General features: G+C 53.7%; 1 protein-coding gene across 2 annotated transcripts; it reads right to left on the reverse strand.

Moving 5' to 3' along the window:
* Positions 1-1,807: 1,807 nt before the first annotated feature.
* TOB2 (transducer of ERBB2, 2) lies at positions 1,808-11,927 on the reverse strand. Of its 2 annotated transcripts, none has more exons than XM_065944671.1 (2): positions 11,413-11,927; positions 1,808-5,707 (listed from the first exon to the last, which is right to left on the reverse strand). In XM_065944671.1, exon 2 carries the CDS (start codon positions 5,609-5,611, stop codon positions 4,574-4,576), a length of 1,038 nt encoding a protein of 345 aa, XP_065800743.1. In that variant the 5' UTR covers positions 5,612-5,707; positions 11,413-11,927; the 3' UTR covers positions 1,808-4,573. The 2 variants fall into 2 exon arrangements, with proteins under 2 accessions (XP_065800743.1, XP_065800750.1); XM_065944678.1 differs by lacking the exon at positions 11,413-11,927 and adding an exon at positions 9,020-9,332.
* Between the last annotated feature and the right edge of the window lie 660 nt (positions 11,928-12,587).

A 12,587-nucleotide genomic window follows, 5' to 3' on the forward strand; every position in this document is an offset into this window, starting at 1 on the left:
AGGGCAGTGGGTACTCACGAAGTGTTTGTGAATAAATGAGCCTTTTCCCCCAAGGAATTCTGAGATGCCCCGAACGTTCTTTCTCCCCTAGCCCCCAGGTCTCCCACTGCTGCGCTTCAGAGCCAGCAGTTGATGATTAAATGGACACATGGACATATGAACCAATCATTTCTGTGCCTGAGCTGTGGAGAATTTGGAGGTGTGTTCACATCTCTGTTCTGCTCTCTAGCTGCAGTGTGTGGGCTCATTGCAGTGGCTTCTCTTGCGGAGCACGAGTTCTAGGCTCCTGAACTTCAGTAGCTGCAGCTCCCAGGCTCCCGAGCACAGCCTCAGTAGTTGTGGCACATGGGCTTAGTTGCTCCATGGCAGGTGGGATCTTCCGGGATCAGGGATCAAACCCATGTCTCCTGCACCGGCAAGTGGATTCTTTACCACTGGGCCACCAGGAGCCCTGGCGTTTGTTCTTTCAGCTGGAGGGGCTCACTGGGGAGGCGACCTTGGCACCTGAACTGGGCCTCCCCCAGGCCTGGCAGCTCCCTGGCTGACAGGAAGTGGGACTGAGTGGCTGGGGGCCCAACTCTAGCAGGGTCTGTGCTAGGTGTTTGATTTAATCAACATAAATAGGAGTGAACATGTGAGGGGCCCTGGGCAGCCTGTGCCTGGGGACACGGAGACAGGCTGGACTTCTCTTTGCCAGGGCCGGGGAAAGGGAGACCTCTGCCAGGCTTGGCACCCTGGACTGGGGCCTCACTCTTCAATAGGCTCTGTTGGGGGAAGCGGCCCATGGAGGGGCTGGACATCAAGGGCTCCTGGGACCTCGTGCAGATGTGGGGTGCCTGGCTTGAGAGCTTCCAGGTCTAGTTCACACACTTGGGTGGGCAGGGATTGGTGTGGTCCTGTTTGGGGGGGGCGCAGTTCGGGGCCTGAGGAAACCCCCATCCTGCTGATGCCCCAGAAGAGCTGCTTGTCCCCTGCCCCAGCCTGGATGGAGGGGGCAAGATCAGACCTCCCATGCCCACCCCGTGCCACTCTTCCGTGAGTTACCATAGTTTTATAAAAAGGCCATACATGGGTCAAAAAATCCCCATTTATCAGTTTTATGAATTTAGCATGGAGGCCATTTCTCAGTTGTACTGTGGAGGTCATACCTGTTATCATCAGGTTGCTGTGAGGGTAAAACAAAATTCAACAAACACAGCCACCCTCTTCATCCCTTGGGCCTCACAGGACTGGTGTGCATCTCCACTGGGGAGTAGGTGCCAGGTCCCAGGGTAGAGGAGATGGCTGAGTTCCTAAGAAAATAAGCAGGTGGCAAGGCAGGGGGCCAGCTCCTCCCCAGGTCCAAGCTCAGGTAGACTGTTTCACCCCTGAAGCACCTCGGGAATCGCCCGGCCGAGAAGCACCAGGTTTTTGGATGGAACCTGACCTGGGCAGGCTTTTCTCATCTTTGCCCACTCCTAAGGGTCTAGCAGCCTGAGGTGGAGAGCAGGCTGGAGGCTGAGCCGTCCCTGGGCTGCTGTTCCACCAACAGGTGTGTCCTGTTCTCACCACTATCAGCAGAGGAAGTGGGGCAGTTCCCGCTTCATGGAACCTGTTTCCAACGTGGAAAGGGCCCCGTGGGAGTGGGCAGGCTGAAGTGTCCTGTGCTGATGGGCTAGGTAGGTGATAAAGAGGGGCCCGCAACACCGTGACCCTCCAGGGCTCACGTGAGGATGGCCAATCATTTCTCAAAGCCGACAGGCATCACTCCCAACTCACCCTCTCTCACAAGGGGCCCTGGAAACAAAACAAGCAGGGAGCCAGCAGGTTATTATATATCATGCTTTTAATACAAACTTAAAAAAATCTGGAACAATATAAACTGTACAGATTTGATCAATCTTTTTGTTTTGTTTTTAAACTAAATCTCTAAACACACCAATGTTCCATTCCAAAATATTGCACAACATTCTGAATACAAAATGCTTGATTGTATTCCTCCTTCACTAAAGAAAACAAGTTCATTACCCTGCTCCCCCAAGCTCCTCTGTGTGTTGCCTCAATGCCCCCCTTCCCATCCCTAGGGGTCACACTAGAGAATCTACAGCTCACTGCATTGAGAAAAAGACATCATTCTGGACTAAAAGTTTACATTCTTTACAAGACAATCCACCTTTTGATTTGTTCCTGGGAAAGAGGGGTAGACAGAGAGAGGATGGGGAAAGGGGAGAAATAGGTTTTATTCTCCTCTTTTTTTATTTTAAAGTTTGTTTTTCCTGAAAAAATATCTTTCTCTCCTCTTTTTAAGAAAAAATCTTGAAAAGAAAAAAATTACGTTTTTTTACGTTAGAAATATACATATATTATATATACCTCTTACATTTTACAAATGTAGCAAATTATTCAATACAAACGGACACCAAAAAATGTAAAAAATAAAAAAAAAAAAGTCTTCCTACGAAACCAGGTAAATTAGTGCAGATTTCGGTTTTGTTTTCTTAAAAAAAAAAATAAAATTGAAGCAAAAATGCCTAGATTTGAGACAGACACACTGAAGTGGGCCCAAGAGCCCAGCCCAGGAGTCATGCTCCTGAACACACATTTTTCTTCTTATTTCAAAAGACACTAAAGGGGTGGGTCCCCCCCTCCCTGTTGTGGTGAGAAATGAGCCGGTCGGGTGTGGCGAGTGCCTGTGTGCGTGAGCGTGGGAGGAGGGCTGGACGGGGGTGTAAGGCAGCATCCAACCTTTCCCAGAGAACAGCCTGGGCCTGTCACCTGTGCAGGAGCTGAGAGCTAGGGAGAGGGTGGCCCAGATTGGGCTGGCCCCTGAGAAGTCTAGGGGGACAGATGGTGCTGGGCTGAGGAGCCAGGGTGTTGCCCTGCTCAGGGAGGTAGAGTTGCTGCCCGCTGCAGGGAGAGGAGGCTGGCAGTGTCTGCCAGGGTGGGACCCACTGCCGCAGCAGCTGCCCATTTGGGGTCACTGGGGTGTGCCAAGGGCTTTGGGACTTTCTGGGGATGGGGCCCACGCCCACTTGCCAGAGCGTCATGGTGTGGAAAGCTAGCCCACTGGGGTCGGGTCGAAAAAAACGACTTCTCTCCAGCAGAGGTGGGGGTGGGGTGGGGGCCACGTGCCTGTCCAGCCCATCACGTCCTCAGAGCATCAGGGCCCAGGGGGACTGGGGGTCAGGCAGTGAGGGGAGGGCAGGAGGTACTAAGAGGTTCCCCAGCAGGCAGAGGAAGAAATGTACTAAAACAACAACAGCCCAAAGATCAAAGTCTCAATTCAAGGTTTAAGACTGCCCACCGAAGATGCAGACCCCAAACTCCCATCCCCTCCTCCCCAGGTACTCAGGGGAGCAGTTCCCACCCTGGGCTGAGGTCACACAATAGAAGGGTCCGAGTCCAGGGACTTCTCCTCTTAGGTATCAGAGGCTGGGTGTTTCCTTAGCCCCTCACTGCTAACCTTTTTTTTTTTTTTGGTCAAAAACAAACAAAAGTGCAGATCCCTCCGCAGTTGGGAAACCAGTGGTTTCTGCACTGCCTTTCCCTGGGAGTGTCAGGTTCAGCCAGATTCACCCTCCATATGAACCACAGAAGGACCAACAGCCCTCCCTCAGCCCTTTCCCCAACCTCACACATAAATAACCACTTGCTGCAACCTGGAGTCACACCTAGAGACCAAGTTTCACATGGCTTGGAATCCCATACAACAGGACAGCAAACCACGCATGCATACCACCGACACTCACCCCACCTCCCTGCCCACCACCGCAGGCCCAGGAGAACGGGGGCTATAGGAGAGGCCGCCTGTGCCAATGGCTGGGGCTCCAGGGCCTCAGTGACTGTCTGGGCCAGGTGAGAATGGTGTAGTGGGGCCACGGGCAGAGATGAAAGGGACACCAGACAGACTGCTAACTTCCCTGGAGTCACAGACATCAGCTCAAGGGGGGGAGGGTGTCAGGCAGCCAGCTGGCAGCTCCCTAAGGCTCAGGCCGGAGAGGGGACGGGGGCAGGGGCTGGAGTCAGACCTATTTGGGTGGCAGGGCCTAAGAAGGCCTGCTGAGGTTGGATGGCTTTGAGTCAGAGGACAGCTGGGTAATGGAGGCAGTGACACGGGGCAGTCTCTCCCTGTTCTGAGGAGGGCCGGGCCCCAGCTGCAGTTCTTCCTTCCCTGTGAGCTTGGACACACCAGCCTTAAACCAGGCGTGTGAAGGAGGGAGGGAGGGAGGGAGGGAGCAGGGAGCAGCAATTCACATCTGGACCATTCTTAGCACAGGAAGCCACTAATTAAAGATGTTATATAGAAAACTACATGTAAAAAAGAAAAAAAAAAAAGAAATATAAAACCCAAACCAACCAAATAAATCAAGAGGCAGGCAGGAAAACAGCAGGGGGGGCTGAGTTAAACCCGATTTGCTGCTTCGGAAGCCCCCTCCCACCCCATGCCTGGGCTGGATCTTGTTTCTAGAAGTTAGAGTGAGAAGACTGGAAATCTTGTTTTGTTATCTTGCTTTTCCTCTCTTTTTCTGGCCTTTCCTTTCCTTTCTCTTTTCTGTGGTCTTGGGTGCTCCTGGCCTCGCGGGCAGGTAGGTGGTCAGTTGGCCAGCACGACGGGCTGGAATGGCTGGCTGGGATACTGCATGGTATTCAGGTTGTAGCTGAGGCCTTCCACGAAGGGTGTCTTCTCCAGAAAGAGGCTGTTGGCACCCCCACCAAACACCTGGGCCACGTCGAAGCTGCTGCTGTTGCAGGTGCCAGTGCTGCTGCCCCCAAAGGAGGCTGGGGAGCCACTGCCCGGGCCATCGGCCCCGTCAAAGAAGAGGCTGGGCGAGCCACCGCCATTGTACACGAACTCCTTGGCGTTGGGTGAGAGCTGGGACTGAGGGGCTGGGTTGGCGGTGATGAAGTTCAGTGAATGCAGGGACAGAGAGAGGCTCTTCTGCTTCAGCAGGCTGTTGGTGGGAGAGCGGGCCAGGCGAGGCTGCTGTTGTGGGGGCTGCGGGCCGCCTGCACCCCCGCTGGCCACCCCACCCCCTCCTGCGGCCCCACCCCCCTTCTTCATCTTGGTGGAGCCAAACTTGGTGGCTGCAAAGGAGGCGGTGGTAAAAGTGATGGGTTGGGCCGAGCGGGGGATGAAGGTGGGGCTGGGCGACTGACCAAAGGACGGGGACGGGGAGTTGGACAGGGAGCTGTCCTGGCTGCCAATGGGCACGAAGACCTGGGCGTCAGGGTTGAAGCTGCTCTTGATCTCCTTGTCCAGCTCGGGGGCAACACAGCCCTCACTGTCATCCACATACAGCACTTTCACAGCCCCCTTCTCACCAATCTGGTAGGACACCTCGAAAGGGTCGATCCAGACGCTCAGCTCCTCGGGCACGTTGGCCCGCACGTCCTCCACCGCTAGGCCACTCCGCTTGGCGGCCAGCTCCACCACGGGGTCCACTATCTCACCGATGTGGACACAGCGGAAGCCAGAGCCCTTCAGCGGCTTGTCGGGGTACCAGTGGCCTTCATATTTCTTTTTCAAGAGTCGCTCGAGCTCCTCGCCAAACAGGTCTGCCCGGCGCCGCGGCAGCTTGTTGTACAGGTAGGAGATGATGAAGTTCAGGGCTACTTTGATCTCCAGCTGCATGGTCCTCTCCTAGGCAGAGAATCAGCGCAGGTACGTGCACAAGTCGAGGGGAGTGGTAGGAAACGTAAGGTGGGCAGTCTTGGGCTCCAGACAACTCTGAGAAATGAAAAAGAAAGGCTTCGTGAGTAGATATGCAGAAAGCCAGGGGAGTGGGGGTGCACGACATGAAAGACAGAAAAGCACCAACTTTGGAACAGAGACCCAGGGTCCCATTTCTGCTCCACTAGTGACAGGCTTGTTGTGAGACTGTGGGTAGGTCACTTTCTTCTGAGCCTTCCTTTTATCAGTAACATGATATTTTAGGAGGCACTTGATAAATATTTTAAGTAATTCTAAAGAAATAGGGGTGCTGTAGTTTCCACTATTTTGAGAATTCAGGTCACTCTGAGTGACACCAAAAAAAAAAAAAAAAACCCGAAAAACTGAGCTCCTAAATCAGGAGAGGGGAAGGTTCTTACTAACTGGTTCCCGCAGTGTCTTGGGGAAGTTGTATTCCCAGACTGTCACAGGTCACGACAGGAGTTTAGACTCTTCATTTCTCCCCCTTAAATGAAAAGTGATACGGGTCCCTGAACAGGAAGTAGCACCGCCAGCATTTCATGGGAGGCTGGGATTCCAGTCACATCCCATTTGCTATCCTGGGTTCCCTGGGTGTGTATGTGCTCTGGTTCACTCGGCATTTGCAGAACTGATTTTTTTTTTTTGCAGAACATGTAACCAAGGTATGCATTTCCATCCAGACAAATCTCCAAGAACAGAGACTAGTGCACAATTCCCCCCCAAAAAGCCAAGACCTATCACAGACACACAGACCAACATGGGAACTGCTGACTAGGGGCTGCCCTAGGGAAGCAGAGGAAAGGAGAGGGGAGCAAGCCTTTTAGGCGAACAAAGCCTCAGGAGCAGTACTGGCATGGCCTCAGGGAAATCTCTGCAGTTTCTGGGTGTGATGAGGGGGGTGCAGAGAGAAGAAATTTTCCATCACCCTACAGCCTCCAGCTGGGGACCCATCATCACTCAGCCTCCCAGGGACTGTCTGACCACCTGTCCTTGGCACTGGACCAGATTTATCAAGTGTTTGGAGATCCCTGGAGAGGAGGCAGCCCAACATAAACACTCAGCTTGTTATTTTGGGATTCTCTCACAGCCAGATCCACAGAGGTCAGAAAGGTTTATTCCTGAGGTCTGGGCCAGCCTCATTTCTCAGGAAGACGATCTGTGAGGTCCTGAGAGCAGTGATCCTAATCGGCTCGCTTTCTCCACAAGGGCAGATCCAGGCTCCTACTGTGGGAGACCTGAACTGAAAAGGGCCATCTTTGAGGCCGAAAGAACCATAACATGTCCCCCGCCAGATTCCTGGGTGCAACTGTGCTGCTGAGCTCAGCCCAGAGACAAGACTCATTCACGACCAGGGACAGGCGTCTTCTGTCCCTGGAGCTGGATTTCTGACTAAAATCCCTTTGGGATCCAGCACAAAGTATCCAGGTAGTCACTCTAGGCTTGAGGATCTCAAGCTTTCTGAACACCTGTCCCAGTTCACTACACAGCAATTGTATGGTCTGCGCCCATGGTTCCCTAGGGGCACTTTAAGGAATGAACTCTCAGGCAAAGCTCTGAGGTGAGTATCAGAGAAAACACACTGGGTCAATATGGAGTATCTGATGACACTGGCTAAGTCTATGTCACCCTCATCTCAGGTCTGAGAGGTCACGGGCAGCATCAAAATTAATGCTACGAGCGAGGCCTTTCCAGAGCCCTCCACAGGGAGGCTCAGGACGCAGGAGACCCTTGTCTTCCCCTCTGTTCTGGCCTCCAATACAGACTTAATCTCCATATGTCTTCAGATTTCTATTCATGGTCACCAAAAATTAATTCCACAGTCCTTCTAGGTTTAAAGAGAAGAATGGTAAAGATAAGCAGCCTTCTGTGTATGAGGACTGGCTTCACCATCAAATGCAAAGCTAGCCACCAGACTATGCCCCCCCACTCTCCCAAGCATGGAGGTCTGTAAGGGCCACAGTGGCCCACTAGGAGTGTCCAACACATAGGAAACTAAAGAGCTGTGAAGAAAGTTGGCACTGATTCCCAAGAACGGGCCTGGAGTTAAAGACAGTGTCGTCAAAGTATTTTCGAAAAGGAGACCTTGAACATGATATATGACACTTCTCCCAAGGCACCATATGGCCTCTTGGTATGCCACACGGTCCAAAAGGGCTCCTCTACCCGTCTATGCCTTCTCAAACTCTGCTGCCTAACTGCCTTCCAAGTCACCTCCTCTGAACAGTTCAGCCTCAAAATGGGAGCGTTTTAAATGCAGGCCAAAGTCATTGGGAAATAAGCCTCCCACCTCAAAATACAATAGAATCACTGTCATCAGCCCTGCCTAGCTAGCCATTTTCTGCAGCATAAGCAACTAATGCTGCACACCAATTTATACCTCTGTGATGCTGCTGCACAAATAAGGAAGTATACAATGCCACCTTCACTTCTTTAATTGGAGAACAGGCCAGGCCAGATGGCTGTGGGGTGGAACCTTAGAAAAATGCCGGACAACCAGAATGAGCTTTTCTGCTTTATCAGCTCAGGCTCTAATTTTGACTTCAAGAAGCTTATGGAACAGAGGATTAAAGCACTACTACTGTCTTTAACTAAAGATAGGAGTGACCACTCAGATCAGTTTGTTCATTTTTTTAAGGCTATTGCACAAATTCTAATGCTTATATACTAAATATTCATACAATGTGGTAAAATTAGAAAGCTTAAAAATAACCACCTTTCAATAAAAGGAACAAGTAGATTCAAGTTAAACCACAGGAGAGGACTCAAAGACCTTCTACAACTCTGACTTAGGTGCAAAAGGCCAGAAAAGTGACAAAAAGAAAAAAAGGCTAAGTGCTTAACAATAGCAAAATCGACCTTTTGTCATTAAAAAAAGTTTAAATATGAGATTAAAATTGTCTTTAATTTTTTTAATTTTAATTTTTATTTATTTGGCAGCATCGGGTCTTAGTCCTGGCATGCGGGATCTAGTTCCCTGACCAGGGATCGAACCCATGCCTCCCGTGTCGGGAGTGCAGAGTCCTAGCCACCAGACCACCAGGGAATTAATTCCCTGTCATATTTTATTTACAATCTCATCCTCTTTCACTTGCTTTACTTCCAACAAAGTGAATCCTGGATTCAGATCCCTGGGTTGGCTTGTGTTTTAAAAGAGTAAGCACTCAAGAGAATGTCAAAAAGCGGGGGAATAAAGAAGCTGAAAGGTGGCTGCAAAAGTGAACGATATGGTAATGGAGGCGCCAGAAAAGTGACAAAAACGTGAAGGACAGTTTTCAGAAGAAAAAGTTGTTTTAAAGGGGGAAAAGAGGGATGGTGAGGGAACCCACCGGGCCCCTAAACTCCGAGTACCTGTAAAACATTCGGGCACCACAAGCCTTAACATCCAAATCGTCCTACTGGAATCAAGTGAGTGTGGGAGGAGGACTCGGCGATCTCAATTTTGACAAGACAGTCGATGTCACTAACCGGGTGCTGGGCAGCGGGGGCCTGGCTCTCGCAGGACAGGGGGATGGCCCCACCCCACTGCTCCGGAAGGCGGGTGTGGTTGAAAGGCTTCCAGGACTTGCGGCGACCGACCGCAACACCCCACCCAGTGCCTCACACCATGTCCCTCAAACATGGACTATGCAAGCCCAAGCCGGCTTGCAAGGCTCCTTCCAACTAAGTGGGCCCGTCCTCACCACTCCAGGTTTCTCTGAATCCAGGAAGACCTGACTGCGCCCCAACGTAAGAGGGGCGGGCTCTTCACTCTGGGAATTGTAGTCTTCAGAAACCTCACGCTCAGGTTGGAGCAAATGACCTACTTTCTCTGCACACTACACTTCCCTGCGTACTTTGCGAAGACTCAGCCAGGGAACTACGCATGCTCGGCGGAGGGTGGGAGAATCCAGGAAAAGTTTCCGCTGCACATGCGCGCTGTGGCGGGCTGGCGCCCACCCCTCCCTTCCCCGCCCACGGCCTAATACATTTTATATAAATTCTACCCTTAAAGCCTACTCCTAGTATTGTATCACCCCACCATATCCAAGTCTCGACTTCTCAAGAAGCTAAACTTTCCCTCCTTCTCTCTCTTCACTGTCTCGCATGACTGCTGAATTAAGGATCAGCTTCTAATGAGTTTTTTGTTGTTTTTTTTCTGGGTGAAGGTGGTAGGCTGGGACAGATAGGGTCACATTCCTCCCCCGCCTCAAACCCCTGCCACTTTAATCTGTATTCTTTGGGCTGGGTGGTTTCCTTTTGGAGTTGCTGTAGGGCCGGTGGGTTCACAGAGAAAAGAGCCCTTTTCTCTTAATGCCCAGCGGGCTCCGCTGCAGCACCCTCACGGCCAGGAACGAACAGGCAGGAATTCAACCAGTTCTCCCGTCCTCTCCGCCAAAGAAATTCCCAGTTTTGAGCTGCGGGGAGGCGCTGGGCCGACAATCACAAGGCCCGACGCCAGCAGGGCCCAAGCCTCACTCCTCTCCTAATCCAAGTCCGAGTAACCGGAGTCGGCTAGGTAATGGGAAAGAGTTCCCGGTGAGGGAAGGAAAAACGGTACATCTGACACCTGAACAACATCTTTTAATACTTAAAATTGTTGGTGAGTCTCCTCCCACTGAAAGACCTGCGCTATGGACCAGATTTACCAGATCCTAAGCAAAGCTCCCCTACAGGGTGTTAAACCTCCCTAATCCTTCCTCCCACACAAGCTTCTTTCCCCTCTCCGCTTAAGAGGGGGATGGGGGCAGGCACCCAAGAAAGCAACAGGGCTGTTTTTCTGCTGTTAAATCAAAGATGAGGGACCCTTTCCCAGGGTAGGGTGGGTAGGAAGAAGGGGGGGGGGGGGAAGCGTTAAGATACTGAGCAGACATCCGGGAACCCCCTCGGCTAGCCGCTAAGTTGTCGCCTCATGTGTGGCGTTCTGGCTCTTCTAGGGGGTGAGAAAGGGCTGCCAGCTGTCGCCCGTCTCTCTGCTCCCTCCTCCCCCTCCGTTTCTGGTCAAGGGCACAGTCCAACCCCTGGACAGGAGCTTAGGCGTAGGGCTCTTCCTCTGAGGCACCTCACCAGGGTCAACCAGTATCCACTGATACTGCTAGAAGGGTACTTTTTTTCCGCCCAGTTTTCCCTTGAAACACTGACGAGGATAAAGAGCTCAAGCCAAAATGGTGAATTCTGGCTTGGCGACCAGAGAACAGTCATCACTGACCGGTCCAAAAGTTGGGGGGGGGGGGGGGTGTCCATTCTCCATCCCTCAGGCTCCTCAGGGCTCAAAATAGACCCTATTAATTATTACCACCCCCCCCCCCCCCGCCTTCCCTGCACACGGGCAAAGGAGGAGGAAAGCAAGGCCTAGATCCTCTTCCTTTCTCTTGATTTAATGGTGTTGAGAGTTATGTTTGGGGGGGGGGGGGGACAAGGAAAATCTAGCGACTCTCTAGGATATTAAGAACGGAGGGAGGAAACGCACCCCACCCAGGAGGTGGTCACACTTGAAACTGGGAGAAAGAGGCTGTGGGATACCCTAGGATAAGAGCGAACGCGAGGGAAAGAGGAGCACGGGCTAAAAGGTGGGCTCCAGTGGGGAGGTGGAAGGGGGTAAAAAAAATGCTGGCCAGGTGTGACGGGGTGCGACAGCAACGTGGAGCGTCCAACAGGGCGAAGAGCCGGCGTGGAGCGGGGGTGGGGGAAAGCGTCTCTGGCCTGTTTGGGTCCTTGGGGGGCCACCCTATCCCCCTCCGCCCGCACGGGCCCCACTCACTCACTCGGGTCTCCGCCGCGGCGGGGCTGCGTGCCGGCCGCGGGGCGGCTTCTCCCTCCACGGTGGTCCTGCGAGCCGAGCGGAGGTCGTTCTCCTTTCCTTGGCACCGCCGAGCCCGGGGCCGATGTGTCCTTTGCTTCGTGGAGGGTTAGGGGGAACGAGTGAGAGGGTCTTATGGGCTACGACTCTCAGTAATTCTTTCCGCTTTTTCGGAGGTCGGGCTCAGCAGCAGGGCGGCGCGCGGGGGGCGGGGGTTGGTGGTGGTGGTGGTGGACGCAGGGCAGGCTGGCCAGCCGGCGGCGGCAGCGACGACGGCGCGGGGATGGGAGGACCAGGAGGGTGGCTCGCGTCGCGGGGCGGAGGACGGTCCGGGCTCCGGCCGGAGGACGGTCTTGCCCTTCTGGCCGCGCGTCGCCCGAGCCGCTCGCTTCTCGCCGCTAAGACGAGGACTCGCACCTTCCCGCGCCCCGGCCCGAAGTGAGCAAAGTCAATGAAAAGTTTCACCCTTAGCAACCCTGCGCACGGATCCGGCTTCCCCACCCCTGCGTGATGCGTCCCTCCGCCCTGCAGGGGCGGGGCCCGGCGCCGGGCCGGGACTACTTCCCGGCCGGCGGGCGGCTTTAACCCCTCCCTGCGCGCGGCCCGGCGCTCCGCGTGGAACCCGGCGGTGGCCGGGTCGTCGTCGCCCTTGTGCCACCCTCCGATGGCTGGCCAGCCCGCTTCATCACTTAGCCCCCTCCTTGCTCAGATGTCAGAGAGGCTGCCTCTGGCCGGCCTGCGTCCCGTGGGCCGTCTCCCCTCCCCATCGCGACTCCGCATTGTAGTTAATTTTTTTCTTCGTGCCCCCCGCCCCTCGCCAAACCACTCAAATCGTGCTTATCATGTAAAGGTGTTTCCCTAGGTTAGACAGCAAGTTCGGGAGGGCAGCGGGGTGGTTAGGGGGGTGGGTCTGGTCTGGGACTGCCCGTGTGCTCACTTGAAGGTGTGTTGGCTGAATGGGTGTGTCGCGGGAAAAGGGGGAGTTTTCCTCGCTGTGTCTTTCGGCCCTGCACCTGCACTGTTGGGTTTTGCTCGGCCGAACCGTCCTCGCGGCCACCTCAGCGAGTCCTTCCGGCTGAGCCTCTTTGACTGACCTTCCCCGCGGCGCTCGCACCGCCCCAGTTACGGGTCTCTTCGCGG

The sequence above is a fragment of the Muntiacus reevesi genome, chromosome 1 (genome assembly GCF_963930625.1).
Source record: "Muntiacus reevesi chromosome 1, mMunRee1.1, whole genome shotgun sequence".
NCBI lineage: Eukaryota > Metazoa > Chordata > Mammalia > Artiodactyla > Cervidae > Muntiacus > Muntiacus reevesi.

What these genes read in the sequence shown, in the direction of transcription:
- TOB2 (XM_065944671.1), bottom strand. Translation starts at nt 5,611, where the DNA reads ATGCAGCTGGAGATCAAAGTAGCCCTGAACTTCATCATCTCCTACCTG.